This window comes from Chiloscyllium plagiosum, chromosome 7, assembly GCF_004010195.1.
Source record: "Chiloscyllium plagiosum isolate BGI_BamShark_2017 chromosome 7, ASM401019v2, whole genome shotgun sequence".
Taxonomy (NCBI): domain Eukaryota; kingdom Metazoa; phylum Chordata; class Chondrichthyes; order Orectolobiformes; family Hemiscylliidae; genus Chiloscyllium; species Chiloscyllium plagiosum.
This window is the reverse complement of record NC_057716.1, coordinates 2,421,812-2,438,243: the sequence shown is the minus strand read 5'-3', so window position 1 is coordinate 2,438,243 and position 16,432 is coordinate 2,421,812. Positions and strand designations below refer to the sequence as shown.

The 16,432-nt window shown below is 40.9% G+C and overlaps 1 protein-coding gene across 7 annotated transcripts in view; it reads right to left on the bottom strand.

Moving 5' to 3' along the window:
- myo1b (myosin IB) overlaps nt 1-16,432 on the bottom strand; it is a 272,630-nt gene that overhangs the window by 87,750 nt on the left and 168,448 nt on the right. For all 7 annotated transcript variants that reach the window (XM_043692877.1, XM_043692881.1, XM_043692883.1 and 4 more), the window contains exons 8-9: nt 15,151-15,249; nt 3,623-3,726 (exon numbers count right to left, since the gene is read on the bottom strand). In XM_043692877.1, the coding sequence (XP_043548812.1) occupies nt 3,623-3,726; nt 15,151-15,249 (203 nt within the window). The remainder of the gene's footprint in view (nt 1-3,622; nt 3,727-15,150; nt 15,250-16,432) is intronic.

Sequence of the window (16,432 nt, the reverse complement as noted above, 5' to 3'; positions counted from 1 at the left end):
TAACTAAGACTGTAGTACGCCTATTTTAAAATAAAGAGAGGCCCTACAGCCCTCACTGTTTACACTCCAACTTAAGCAGCACCCCCATTTCCCTGGCCCACCATGGCAGACAATAGTGATCAAGTGCAGCGGATATCTTTCTGCATTATGCAGAACACCATGATATGCTACTATTCATGTTCAGCTCTGGCAGATTAATGGACTGACACCAATTTGTTATGGCTGTTCCTCTGTAGGTCCCAACAGTGAGTTTGGGACAAAATCACTGTAACTTGCCCCATCTTCAATCCAACAGGTCTTGCAATCAATATTGCATAAACCAGTAATCTCCATTACTACTAATAAAACCGTCACTATGTACCAGCATCAGTAATCTGCAACTCCCAAAAGGAACCTGCTAATAAAATAATTGCAAGTTTTTTAAAGTAGAAGTCTAATATGAAAGAAGGAACATGGAGAATGGGGAAATACCATTAAAGAATACTCTGAACATAGAGGCTGATGAGAACATTTGAGCACAGTACTGTTAAAATTCAGAGGCTGTAGTACTATATATTAAAGCTGATAATAAACACAAGTGCAAGAAAAAAACGCAAAATTAAAATTGCCAGAGAAATCTCTCGGGGGCACATTATAAAGCAGTTGAACTTTGCATGAAACTCTCAGTTCTGGTTAGGCAACAATTATACCCTTTACGTATTGAAATCCCGTCAAATTATGCAACATAAATTCTCATTCTGTACAGGATATTTTTTGAAGTCAGTGGGCTGTGGCAAAAGGGATTTCATAATTTGCTAAATTCTGAATATTGTTAAATCTGCAGGATTAAGAAGAAAGAGCAGGCAAGTCGGTCTGACTAATTAGATAGGTTACCCGCTGCTGAATGAAAAACAATTCAGCAACTGCAAATTAGTAAATGCAAGTTGACTGTAAACACAAACAGGCAATTGAACACAACTCAACGCACAGCAACCCTAGCTGAAACTGGGAAACTTCCATGAATTTTGTTGCGGAATTGTATCCCCTTCCACAGATACTGCCGAAATCTACTGTGTATTTCCAGCATTTTCTGATTTCATTTCTTTTCCTGTACTGTATCTAACAGAGGTGATCTTCTTCTAAGTGGTCTTACTTTATACCTGAGTTCTTACAAATATTATTCAAAAGGTCTGAGCAGCTTAATGCCATTAAAATTACAAGGTGCATTGTCAGTTGCAATAAGTACAGACTGGGGAAAAGCTATGCACACGTTTCTTATAAAAAAACTTGTTGCTTTTCAGCTTCAGTAACTCAAAAGTTAAATTAACTAAATAGAAATCCAACACAAAACAAAAATACTAGCATGTGACCACATGATATCTGTGCTCTTTGCATTACAACATAGTTCCTTTGAACTATTAAGTTGCATGTGTAAAATTTCCAAACAGCCTCATTAGCAAAAGCAGCGAGAGTATAAGCTAGTTCAAATCAGCGTTGGTTACCCACTGCTGAGTGAAAAATAATTCAGCATCTGCAAATTAGTATATTTGAAGTAAATGCAAGTTCACTGTAACCACTCTGTCTCTACGATTGAGTTAGTTAATTATTTTTCTTTCCATTGCCTCATTCAGGAAATGATCTAAATGCATGCTTTTAAAGCAGCAGTGAAAATGTACCAAGTGACTTCGGGAAGGGCAGGAGGGTGCCGAGATGCATACGAAATAGGCTTACCTTTACCCATGGCAGAAGCTGTAAGGAACTGCCTGTGCCACAGCATTTTTCCCATTCACTGCCACAGCCCCATGATACCACATCATTCAGACCAACTCACTTGATTTAAACTAAAAGGTTATTCTTTGTTATGGAGAGGAACCAAATGTCACCCCACTCCCCCCATGTAAGTCAACCAACCAAGTGTTCAGTGGCCACAGCATTCTGTGCAGAAGAGAGAGAGACTGGACCACAAATATGGATTAAACGTTTGTCCACCACCCCTCCGTCCAACACCAAGACAGTAGTCCAACATCCTAAGGCAGAAAGAATGGACATCCTATCCACTGCTCATCCAACCATATTCTGAAGAGCCGGTTTATGCTCCATAAACTCAAAAAAATGTATTCAATCTAAAGGGGAGAGACAGACAAACACATACACACACACACACACTCAAGTCAGAGTGGGTGTCAGGTGCCATAAAAAGAGAGACAGAAAAAGAAAGGATTATGTCTTCCATTTAATTGTTTTGATTTTTAAGAACAGTTCTATTTCGAAGTTCAATTAACTACCCATCCTGTAACTCATTGATAATTATAGAAAACCATCAATGCCAATTTCTTACATCTATGAGAGTAACGTTCTAACATTGAACAAAATTAAAATGAAAAAAACATGCTGACGTATGTGCACCAACATCCAAAAATTTAGGAGAAAATGCACAGGGGATTAAATGCACTGAGTCAATTCCCTCAGCTCAGTGGCTGAAAGATGCAGTCCAAAACTCTCCAGGTATCGGGTCTCATGTCATTTCACAGAATCAGTTTTGTTTTTAATTTAAGCCCACTTGGAGTACAAGATTGGGCCACTGCTGGTATTACCATAACCTCCAATTAGAAGGGTTTTATAAAGATAACAATTTGAATGTAATAAATATATAAAGACTCTGAAGAGTGCAGATTGAAAGTGATGTGAATAAAGTAATTACGAAGGGGAAATTGTTTTCAATGAGGGAGCCTCCTATATATGCTTTGCAGATGGGAATGAGGGGTATGGGTGTGAATGCAGGCTCAAAGTGAGGGAAGTAACAATGGAGGGCAAGAAGCAGGGGTGAGGGGGAACATCAGGGGAGAACAGGGCAAGTTCTCCATATGGGCAGAGATTAGGATAACATTAGGAATGTGGGGGGTGGCGAGATAAAGGAGAGTGGAACGTTGGTGATCTGGGGTCACATCAGGGGTTTGGAGCAGTGATGGAATTGGAGTCACACAACCACTATTCTTATACAATCCCTGAAGGTATTGATAGTTCCTTGCCCTGTTACATAACATTTGAACATTTCCCATCTTTCACCTGAAGAGAGAGAAAATAAAAATCGTTAGGCTAGAGGAAGTAGAGAGATAGAGGTGTGCAGATTTGTGAAAAAAGCAAAGGCACAGGGACAAAGACAAACAGCAAATTTACACATACCAGTGGCAGGCAATAAGAGTGTTAACTATGTGATGGAAAGACAGTCAAAGTCTTTACCCTCACCATCCATAGCTCCAGACTGCAACATGCATGTGAAGTGCAATAGAAGCAAATACAATGGATGCTGGAGAAATAAACATAAAAGTGCATTAAGCAAAGCACTGCCTGCTTATCTGCTCACATGCTGAGCATCTCCAGTATTTCTGCTTTGATATGAAAAGTGTAAAGTGCACAGCAGTTCAGACATCCAGAGTTAACTGTGATATACCATCAGCATTCAACAATTTACTGCAATGTTATGGCAAGTGACATCACTTAAATATACATGGTTGTATTGTTCTCAGAGTTTAGTTGAATCCTTCAGTGGGATTGCTGACTCCAGTGGAAGCATTACCTCATAAAATTTGGATAAGTCAACCAATAGGACTCTGGAATTTACCCACAGTCCCAAGCATCTTACTTTGACTGTTCTGAAATTGGCAGCATCATCAACACCATTCACTTTCGCTGAATCCAGGCCCAAATAGTTGTATTGATTGAATTCCCGTTCAAGCTTCAATTGTTCTGAAAGAGGAAAGTTAACATAAGATCAATAAAATACCCATGTTTCAAAGCATTTACATTACTGCAAAGTCTTTTATCTATTATTTCTAAAATACCAAACACCATCCTGATTTGGAACTATATCAGCATTCCTTCACTGCCGCTGGGTCAAAGTCTTGAAATCTCTCATTAACTGCACTATTGATGTATCCACACCACAGAGACTGCAGCAATTCGATGCAGCAGATCACTATGCTCTTCTTCATGGCAATTACAGAATGCTAATAAATACTGGCCTTGCCAGTAATGCTGAGAACACAGAATTTGGAAATCATACAGTCAACACCAGCAGCATCAAAAATAGTGTGTTTCTTTAGAAACTCATTTGGATTTGGGGTCACTGATCGCTAAAGAGACCTTGCACACCTTATGATTAAGGACTTTACTGTTACTTTCAAAAATCTACCAACGCAACAGAGGAACCTGACAGCTCTAGTGATAACATCCCTTATTGCGTGAACTGGCTACATAGAGCACAGAACAGCTGATCTTTTCTCCTACTCTAAGATAAAACTAACCTTACATACCCTTTACTTCACAATCATCCATGTGCCTATCCAAGTGTCGCTTAAATGTCTCATGTATCTGACTCTGCTACCACTGCTGGCAGTGCATTCCATACACCCACCACTCTCTGAGTAAAGAACCTACCTCTGACATCTCCCTTAAACCTTCCTCCAATCACCTTAAAATGATGCCCCCTCGTGACGGCCATTTCTGCCGTGGGAAAAAAAGAGTCTCTAGCTACCCACTCTATGCCTCTCGTCATCTTGTACACCTCTATCAAGTCATCTCTCATCCTTCTTCACTCCAATGGGAAAAGTCCTAGCTCCCTCAACCATTTTTCATAAGACATGCCCTCCAGTCTAGGCAGCATCCTGGTAAATCTCCTCTGCACCCTCTCTAAAGCTTCCACATCCTGCCCATAATGAGGTGCAGAAGTGAACACAATATTCCAAGTGTGGTGTAACCAGGGCTCTACAGAGCTGCAGCATAACCTTGCAGCTCTTAAATTCAATCCCCCTGCTAATGAAAGCCAACACAGCAAACGCCTTAACAACCCTATCAATTTGGGTGGCAATTTTGGGGATCTATGGACGTGGACACCAAGACCCCTCTGTTCCTCCACACTGCCAAGAAACCTGCCTTTAACTGCATTCAAATTCAACTTTCCAAAATGAATAACTTCACAATTTTCCAGGTTGAATTCCATTTGTCACTTCTCAGTCTAGCTCTGCATCCTGTCAATGTCCCAAAACAGCCCTCCAAACTATCCACATCTCCACCAACCTTTCTGTCACTGGCAAACTTACTAACCAACCCTTCCACTACTTTAATGATTTCTGAATTACAGCATGATGGAATCCAACATACTCTTACAAATCTCTGTATTAAACAAAGGCTGCTAATGACAGATCAGAGACCCTTCACAGTCACCTGGACTCAACTGAGTTTCAGGATTTCAGATAACAGCTACAGTGCCATTTTTTCCCAAGCAAGGGTTATTGATGATGATTCTATAATTACCTCATTTAGACCCACCTTCTTGCTTTTTCACTTGTCTCACTAAAATCCCCTCAATGGTTTTGTCACTTAGTCTCCTCTGCTTCCCGCTGTGTCATAGATGTTTGCTTCTGTTCTCCACCTCATCAACCTGCTGCTGTACTCGAAGAATCATCTGACTTTTCCCAGGTCTGTTGAGAGGTCATTGATCAGACTCGCTCACCATGTTGCTCTCTTAGATGCTGCCTGACCTGCTATATACTTCCAGCATTTTACACCTATATTACATTGTATGGGATTTAACCTGGAGGTAATTACTTGGAAGCAAGTGTGCATGGAAGCTGAATGAGTGCATGTTTGAAGCTCCTTGGATAAATGATGAATCAGTTTGAATGGGAAATCAGGCCTTTACTGTAATTGGCATGGAGCTTCTCAATCTGCTCGTCTTTTTAAGTAATTGCCATGCAGACCTCTATTGCTGTTTGCAAATAACAACAATTGGACAAGATTTCAGCCGGCTTCTTTTCTGATCCCCAACCCGCAGAATATTACCTAGGGATGGAGTAATTTAAATATTTAGAAATTTGAACAGCACTTTCCAAAACAAACAGGGACCAGTGGTGCCATCTAACAAATTTACAGACCTTCTAAAGATTTTTTGTTAATTGCAACAAACTGGTTCTCTTAGTCAAAACAAAGCTTATACTGTTCCAACTGTATCGCATCCTCATTTTGGAAGCGAGGACCATGGTGATGGGATTTGTAAAGTCAATGCTGTTAATTGTACATTTGTGTTTAATTGTATACGGTGGGTGAATATTCACTGAAGATTCATGTGTTCCTCTAAACAGGAACAAAATCTGGTGGCTGAGCTAGAAGGTGCAAGCTTGTAATGTGCATTACTGTAAATAAATGTCTGCAAATATGTGCAGAGATACGGTTCCAATTTTATCCTTCAACAACTGGTTTCAAAGTATTCAGCCAAGAAGCAGAGATTGGTTCATCAATGTTGAAAGCAAAAACATTTTTCAGAAATGAAACTAAAAATGAGGTTTTGAGTATAGGATAGTGATCCCTTGCTGCAACTTTACAGGGCATTGGGAATACCACACCTGGAGTGTCGCGTGCACTTTGGTGTCCTTGATGGAGGAAAGTTGTTCTGGCTTTGAGGGAGTGCAAAGAAAGTTTACCAGACTGATTCTTGGGATGGTGAGACTGACTAACTGAGCAAGTATGGATTGCAAAGAATATATTTAGTAGAGTTTACAAGGATTTGGGGGGTGGGGAAGAAGACAGAGAGATTCGGAGATCTCATAGAAACCTTCAAAATTCTAACTGGGTTACACAGGGTCCATGCAAAATGTTCTTGATGACCAAGAGTCCAGAACCAGGTGTTACAGTCTGAGAATAAGAGGACCGAGATGAGGGGAAATTTCTTCACCCAAAAATTGCAGTCAGCCTGTGGAGTTCTCTGCCACAGGAAGCTATTGAGACAAAAACATTGAAGACTTTCATGAAAGCTGCAGCTATAGTTCTTAGGACTAAACAGGATATGGGGAGAAAGTGGGAACAGTGTACTGTGTTGGATGATCAGCCATGATCACATTTAATTGTAGAGCAAGCTCAAAGGGCCAGGTGGTCTATTCCTGTTCCCTTTCCCTATGTTTTGAAAATTCTAATGGTCATCATTGGAAATGGGAGAAACAAAGTATAATTTTGCGAATATAAATAATCTCCAACATTCGGAATGATCATGACTAGTGGTTAAATAAAGTGGATATGTGATTGTGGGCTGCAACTTAAAGAGAAAGCAAGGTATAAACTTCTCAATTATTTTATTTCTTATAGAAAGCAACAAAGTAAACTATTTTGAGAGCTGTATGACCAGCTGGATAACAACAGAAGGTTTAGGTTTATAGCTGAAACCTACAAGAAATATTTTTTCATAAATGGCTGTGAAGTTTATTCAAATGTTAACAGATTCTGGAAAATAGGTAAACGTGTTCCTTTGAAGAATAGAACATGATCTTTAACAAATTAAATTAAGGACTGGCAACTTGTGAATCACAGGGTTAAGACCACAAGATGTCGAAGTAATAGGCCATTCAGCCCTTCAAGCCTACTCTGATGTTTAATGAGATCATAGCTAATCTGAAATCCCTCAATCCTGCCTTTTCCTTGTAACATTCGATTCCCTTACTGATTTAAGGGATTTACTGTCTCTCTCAGCCTGGAATATACTTAACTTCGATAGCCTTCTGCAGTAAAGAATTCTACAGATTCACTACTGAGAAGAAATTCATCCTGAGTTGTCTTATATGTGCTATCCCTTATTGAGATTATGCCTCCAGCTCCTAGGCTCTCCTATAAAGTGAAGCAAACGTTCCACATGTATCCTGCCAGGTTCTGTAAGAATCTTGTATGTTTCAATAAGGTTGCTTCCCATATGAACTTTTGAGTTAGTGGATCGTGTTAAGATATCTCACATGGGCAGACTCCTGATTCAAACAGCAGTTTGCTTCATGGAAAGGCAGGCCCTGCTGGATCAAATGTCTGTTGCCTGGAACAAAATTCCTGGGGAAACAAGCACTTCCTTTGGCCTTCCTGAGATAAAGGAGACTTTCCATGGTGACAAAAATTCAATGATTGCATAATTTTTAATCAGTCCAGATACCAGGCAGAGGTGCCAACAAAAAGACAGAATTAAAGACAGGCAGATTGAAGACAAACGCACCTTTAGAAAATCTGACTTTTATAGCATTTCAACAATAAGAAGTAAATGAATCTAAGGAATGTTCAACTCAACTCAGTTCTCCAGATGTGATTTGATATGCAAGGCACTGAATTGAAAAGAAAAAGTAGTAGGATTTTCCAAATCCCACGATCCACAGGAGTCTAAGGAGGACCACAATCATGTTGGTCATAAGAGGTTTAGACTGGTAATACAACATTCTAGTCTCTTTAAATTGTGCAATATTAGAGTGTGCTATCATCATCATCAATGTGGGGAAAGGCTGATTCAAATGTTATGCTGATGTATTGAAATGATGAGGATTGCACAAGATTAAACAGTGTGGAAGTGTTATTTGCTTTAGGTTTGGTGATGACAATACCTCAAGGCTCTTAAGGAGTGTTGACATATGCAAAAAAGCTGACATAAACCATACAAATAAGAGCTGATGGAGTCTCTCAGGAGATAGCTATGCTGTTGAATAAGTTTTGCATGAAAAAATGCACAAATGATATCTGACATGGGTTATGATCAAATATAAATGGGAAATCAGGTCAATTTGCTGTTTATACAATCTGTACGTAATCATATCCTCTTAACAAAACTTCTCAGTGTTGGACAGGTATTAACACCACTGGTGATAAATGGAAAGTACATAACAAATTGCTTAAAGTTACACAAAGTTTGCTAACCCTACTGGTCAAAGATTAAAAACTCTGCTGGTAGCTGTAAATGCGCTTGATCATGGGTAAATGGGGTTTATGGAGCAGATTGATTAGACTTGGAAAATCTGTTTTTAAAAAAAGTATCAGGGACTTCATGATGTCCTACTGTAAGCCTTCTATTGGCAAGTGACTAAAATGATAGTTACCATTGATCCAAAAGGTATGAGATTCAGTCATGGGATGTCACTGCCCAGGCCAGCATTTATTGTCCAAAGGGCAGTAAAGAGTCAACCACATCACTGTTGGTCTGGAGTCACATGCAAGGGCGGCAGATTTCTTTCCCTGAAGGACATTAGTCAAATAGATTTTTTTTCCCCCCAACAATCATCAATGGTTACTTAAGAACCACCACTGGTGGAGTTTTCCATTCCAGAATTTATTGAATTTCAATTTCAAGACCAGCCATGGTGCGATTCAGACCTTGGCCTGGGGTTCAGGACTGCTAGGAGTGACCTGACGGGAGTATATAAAATCATGACTGGTATGGATAGGGTGGATAGCCACAGTCTTTTTTCCCCCAGGTCAAATACTTGGGGGCATTGATTTTACATGACCGGGCGGGGGGGGAGCAAGTTTAAAGCAAGGCTTGTTTTTTTATACAGAGTTTTGAAATACCCTCCACTTACCTGGTTGGGTGTAACATTCAAGAAACTCAATTCACAGGACACAGCAGCCCAACATAAATGACATCCCACCGTGATAAGTGTTCATTCCCTCCACCACGAGTGCACAGTGGCAATAGCGTATACCATCTGTGTAACTCAGCAACTCATTAAGATTTCTTTGAAAAGACATCCCATACCCAAAACCTTTACCATGTAAATTCAAAAGCAGCAAAGCCATAATTACACCATCTACAAATCCCGACATCTCCCCATTCACTCACCATCCTGATTTGAAGGTATATTACTGATCCTTCACTGTTGCTGTCACAGTCAAAATTATGCTACTCCACACTTAATAACACCTCTGGGTAACGCAAAGTCATATGGACTGTGTCAATTAATAAAAGTGGTTTACCACTACCTTCTCAAAAGGTAACTGAGGATGGGCAGTAAATGTTGGCCCTGCTCGTAACATCTACATCCCATGGCTAAATTAAAAAAAATAATAGACTTTTCTTTGTGAGATTTTAAATGGATTAGAGCAACAAAGATTTTAGTGATACTGATGCACATTAGAATGTGGCAGGACAAGCAGTTTAGGGCATTAAAAATGGCAATAACAATTCTGACTTTCTGCTAAGCAGTTATAATTTTTGAAGCTCTGTATAGATTGGGGACCACAAACACAACAGACTGCCTACAAGAAACTTCACTGGGGCACTGATCATAATGCTTCATCCATTTCAGTAGAACATCAGTGTCATGGTCTCCCTGATTTTCTAGTATACTGGAATACATATTGCAGTTTTATAATGCAATTAATGCAATGCTTGGTGTTTGTCTGCACTAAATGAAATTGTTTGTGCTCATGGACTAAACTATGTTTTTATCATTTTTAATTTGACTGTCTTTCCTAGTGTGACATGCAAATTAGATCAATTTGAATGCAGTTGCTAAGTTATTCATGTAAATTAGAAACAGGAACAATGGCAGATTGAGTTCCAGAGAATCCATAAACTCCCTTCAGTTCAGAATTACTCTTCCAAGCAATATCTGTTGGCAATGGCTTAGCCTTTCTGAAGTTTTGTCTGCAAGCTCTGAGCAGCTTTTTGCATACAGCTTTGTTTCTTAGATATTTAAATGCACCACATCAGATATTTACTTGGATGTCAAATATTCCCCCTTCTGCATCCATGCATTACTGTTGTCAATTAAGGTGTTGTACAAATGATCCCCCAAGAGGACTAAACTCTGCCAATGAAGTCCATTGTTTTCTGAAGCAACACATATTATTTACTGAAACAAGTCCAAATAGTCAATACCCATAGGGTTTAACCTAAGACTACGATGCAACTAGGAGTCAATGGCCTGGTTTGTTTACTTTATCATCGTCTCCAAAGATTCATCCCATATTCTTTGTTTTTCAAATTATCATCTTCTCTCCACCATCACCAACTGCCCCACAAACACTCATCAATGCCTCAAAAATCAATTCCACAGGCCTTCATTGCAGTCAGATAAGTAACACTTGTCCTTTTTTAGCCTTACTAGAGCATCTCTTTTTTTACTACCTCAGTGATTCAGCCATCAACAGTGAGAGGTAGCAAACATTGTCACAACATCCTGATAAGTTAAAGCACCATCTGAAAATCACCCCTCAGAAGTCAAGAGGAGCATGGCTTCTTATGGCTTACTTTATGTACCAATTGTCGACATTAGATTTACCAAATTCAATGCAAACCAAGACCAATGATTTTCTGAAATACCCCAACTGATAATGACCTTGTCATAAGATCACAAGTCTCTCCCATAGTTTCCCTCTTGAAGATGACTCTACGTTTTCCCATTTAAATGTCCTCCTGATCCAATTTTTTGTTGTTTTGTTAATTGTTACTATTACTTTCCTCCATCATCTTGTTTGCCAATTAAACTGTTCAGCCTTCTGGGCTCCCACAATACCTGCTTTTTATTACTCACCCCACTCCTGTCTCTAAACTTGATTAAAATCCATTGCATCTTCATCTTTTGAAATTCTGATGAAAGGTCATTGGGCTGAATTTTCCTATTTCTGAGGCAATGTTTTAATCGGATTTTGGAAGTTGGGGCAGGGGTGACGTTGACATGGCCAATGTTTCTCACACAGTTGTCTGTTCTTCTCACTGATTATGCATCCAGCCTGCCTGGCACCTATCTCATGGAATGGTGCGGAGAAGCAGAAGTGCATGCCTATGCTGGTACTTTGCAATGCTCACATCATTGACACCATAATTAAACCCAATTTCCACAGCACATCAAATGTTGGACTGTCCTTCACATGCTAGTGCTCCACGAATTCTACAAAGGACACAGAGAATGGCATGGTCACTCCTCAGTTCAATGACAGAAACAGTGGAGAGCAGGGGCTTCCATTCCTGTTGATCATAAAATAAACAAAGCCTCCAGACATTGCCAGCCTGGACAAAAGTAGCGAACTGGGTGACTGCAACATCTCAGGTGAAATGCAATGCACAGGTGAATGAACCTTTGCATTTTGCAGCTTCGCCCTGTCTACACACCCAGGACCACTATTAACTCTGCCACTACATGTGTGTCTCACTAATGCTAATGGACTACAGCTGTCACTGTTGTAGGCACTGCACTCACAGAAGGGCTCTCACTCAGCTTATTCTCCCAAACTATTAATCAGGCTTGTCCTCTGTGCTTACTGCTCACTAAATGGTGAAACCCATCATCTCTCCTGCATTACCTCTAATGGCTCTCACATCCACTTCCAGCAGCCTTAGTTCCTCGATTTGTTAAACTGGCCCATTGCCATCCTTACGTCTGTATAGCATTCCTACTGGCATATCTATAATCACTGGACAGGTCACACTGACCTGCAGGACAGACTGTAACTAACCCCTGGGACTGGAATCAGACAATCCTTTCCCGATTGTGTGGTGGTGTTCCATTTGATAAATTGTCTTTTTGTTAAAGAAGCACACAGAGTGTGTCTGTTGTGTAAGTTTCTGCCACATGCTATAGACATGACACTGATACAGCACTGCACAGCAAAATGTCCACCCTTTGACCATTCAATGCTCCGAACTCTGACAAACTGCTGCATTTCCCTACTTGCCAAGAAGCAATGCAAGCCTCAGAGATCAGCAGCTCCCAAGTCAGTAGAAAGTGAGTGCTAACGAAGTGAACAGTGCCATATGATGCACCATATGTAGATGAATGACATGCATGTGTGTCCCTATGCAGAAAGCAACCTTGCTGATGCATAAAAGGCTAAGGTGTCCCTGAGCTCCAAAGTGAAGCGTTCAAGGCCTGAAGAGATTTGTGCGTTGATTTAAACACAGCCACGGTGATCGAGTGAGGCTGGAAGTTTGACAATATCGACCTGCACGGGTGAAGACTAGAAGAGGCCATTGGCCATGCAACATGTAGCGATGCTGCTGTGAATTCCGGCTCAGAGAGGCAAGTGGTTAATTGCTTCCTCTAGGTACGTGCTCTTGCACGTCAGGAATTGGCATCCTCTAGTTTTTCCCAAAGACGAGGACAATTGGAAGTTGTATACATTTTTAGCTAATAGGCCCCTTATAGCAATATGGTGTGGGCTGGAAAGCTTGGAGTGGACATTCCCTGCAGCATGGTGTGGGCTGGAAAACCTGGAGCAGGACTCTGGCAGTGGTATGTTGTAGCAACAGAGAAGGTAAAGGTCGACTTTCTTTAAGTTAACTTCCTTTATTTTATTCTGTGAATGGCGCTTATTTACGAACCATTGTACACACCTTTATATTTTATACTGAATGCACATGACAATAAAGGTTATTCTCAATAATGAAGATTTAAATACATGAAAAGGTAGTTGCCACTTATTGGCAAGACTTTGAACTCACCCTAAGGTTAAACCCTAAGGTGAAATCATAATTATTTTCTTCTTCTGATTTTTCTGGTTTCACCTTATTTTCTCACCTTTGCAACCTGCTCAAGGCAGCAGATTTCCCCATTCAAATAGGTTTCTTTCTCCATAGATGCTGTCACCTTTGCTGACTATTTCCAGCATTTTCTGCTTTTACTTTTGATGTATAACATATGGGGACTCACCAGCTTAGACTAAATTGATTCAAGTGTCCTAGTGAAAAAAACTTTGTCTCTGTAGTGATTGCAAAGAGATCAGCCAAATGGACCTCATAGAATATGAGGTCCCTGATTGGGGCTGTTAACCTGGTTCAAATCAGGTACCCCTGGCTGACAGATAAGAACAGAAGTGTCAGACATCCTGTTCACTCTGAGTGGGGTCTGAGGGAGCCAAATCAGTGTCAAGGATTCTCCATGGGGTGACTTGGTGATGGGACACCAGCCTCGATGGACTTATTTCAGTCTCACTTTCTAGAGCAGAATGACCTTTTTTGTTGAGTTGAAATGTGAACCATCCCTCTCACATGAACTTGGATCACTCATCCACTCTCAGTATTATACATCTCTTACAGGGTCAATTTAAATCATCCCTGACATATTACAAACCACTACCTCTTTTTCTGTCATTGCCTTGATGTGTTTGTCACCTGAAGAGGAGACATGATGGCACAGTGGTTAGCACTGCTGCCTTACAGCGCCAGAGACCTGGGTTCAATTCCCGCCTCAGGCGACTGACTGTGTGGAGTTTGCACATTCTCCCCGTGTCTGCGTGGGCTTCCTCCGGGTGTTCCGGTTTCCTCCCACAGTCAGAAAAATGTGCAGCTTAGGTGAACTCGTCATGCTAAAGTGCCCGTAGTGTTAGATGAAGGGGTAAATTCAGGGTAATGGGTCTGGGGGGTTGCACTTCGGCGGGTCGGTGTGGACTTGTTGGGCTGAAGGGCCTGTTTCCACATTGTAAGTAATCTAATCTAAAACAAAAATGAATTTCGGTCCAGATGCTCCGGTTGCAAGAGGAGAACTACTGTGCGTTACATGCTGCCCGGATTAGGGGCAGAGGTGGAGGAACCGGACCTGGTGCTGAAATGCTCCAGGAGTAGCTACAAAAAAAAAGGCCTATGGCCTTGGACTGTGGTGGGAACTACCCTTTCCTTTCTAACCTCTGGATAGGAAGTGTTGGAAGGAAAGAAATGAACTCAATATTCTAGGCTCACATATGGACAAAAATGTGAATAGTGTGACAGAAAACTGATCATGTAGTTCACCTCACCATGAGTCAATGCCTTGAAAATAAAAACAGAAGGTAATGTCCGATGGTCCTCTTTCTCTCTGGACAAGCATTTTGACCCACATATCTGACTTTCCCACAACATCCATTGTGAGACTGTCAAGAAAAATGGCCTGGAATTAAGTGGAGCTAATTATCTGAACTAGATAATCTTCCAGTCTGATGGCCCATACCCTAAATCATCAGGCACTTTTCACTCATCATTCATGTTCGCTAATCAACCTCGGCACCCAGACTAACAATGCCTTGATATGCTCTCATCGTTTACATTCAAACCCCTCAGGATTTCAGCCCTCCTCATTACTGTAATCTTCTCCAAACCTCAGATTTCTCCCTTTTTCCCATGCTGGCCTTCTGCTCACATGATTTTAATCAATCCACCAGTCATGGCTATGTCTTCAGCTGGCAAGACCTTAAGATCTGGAAATATTTCCATACACCTCTCAATCACAAAATCTTTGAGAAGTGCTTGGGACAAGTTTGCTATATTAAAGACATTATATAAATGAAAGCTGTTATCAAGGAAACAACTACATAAGGTGTTCTCTTAGTGTGATGTTACACACAGTATCGGTCTGAGTGCACAGACATTACATATCATGAAGATCCACTTGCAAAAACTGCACTTACTCAGTAAATCCTCAGAGCCTCCTGATAACAGCTGATAAAAGATGTGGAAATTCCGTTCACCTCTTGGCTGTTTGACAACACGTGACTTCTCCAGGAGATCTTTTAGAGGGCGAGAAAGGTTATTTTTTAAAAAATATGTTCAAATATTACAACATGTTTAAAATATATTTGGGTTATTGGTTTTAATGCAAAAGTAATAGAGCACCACAAATGCCGATCTGTCATGGAAACTGCTTTTTCTTTTTAAAAACAAGGTGCCATGAGAGACCTGGGATTAAACAAAGATTATTTCCACAGGAAGTTAGTCATTTATGACCCACTATGAACACAACGTACATACACATATGCTCCAGTTGACTATTAGGATGTAGCAAATGTGAAAGGAAACATTTGACAATCTTTCTAAATTGGAAACATGAGGATCCACAAAGATAGAGTGCTTTAAAGGATTTTTTTTGTTAAAGGTCCACCCATTGTCAATTGTACAGGTCATAGAGTCAGAGATGTACAGCATTGAAACAGACCCTTCGGGCCAACCCATCCATGCCGACCAGATATCCCAACCTAATACAGTCCCACCTGCCAGCACCCGGCCCATATCTCTCCAAACCCTTCCTATTCATATACCCATCCAAATGCCTCTTAAATGTTGCAATTGTACCAGCCTCCACTACATCCTCTGCAGTCATTCCATACACATACCACCCTCTGCGTGAAAAAGTTGCCCCTTAGGTCTTTTTTATATTTTGCCCCTCTCACCCGGGTTCAATTCCCGTCTCTGGCGACTCTCTGCGTGGATTTCCTCCGGGTGCTCCAGTTTCCTCCCACAATCCAAAAATGTGCGGGTTAGGTGAATTGGCCATGCTAAATTGTCTGCAGTGTTAGGTTAAGGGGTAAGGCCATGCTAAATTGCCCGTAGTGTTAGGTGAAGAGGTAAATGTAAGGGAATGGGTCTGGGTGGGTTGCGCTTCGACGGGTCGGTGTGGACTTGTTGGGCTGAAGGGCCTGTTTCCACAATGTCAGTAATCTAAAATCTAAAGTAATCACCCTAAACCTATGCCCTTTAGTTCTGGACACCCAACCCCAGGTAAAAGACTTTGTCTATTTACCCTATCCATGCCCCTCAATTTTGCAAACCTCTATAAGGTCACCCCTCAGCCTCCGACGCTCCAGGGAAAACAGCCCCAGCCTGTTCAGCCTCTTCCTATAGCTCAGATCCTCCAACCCTGGCAACATCCTTGTAAATCTTTTCTGAACCCTTTCAAGTTTCACAACATCTTCC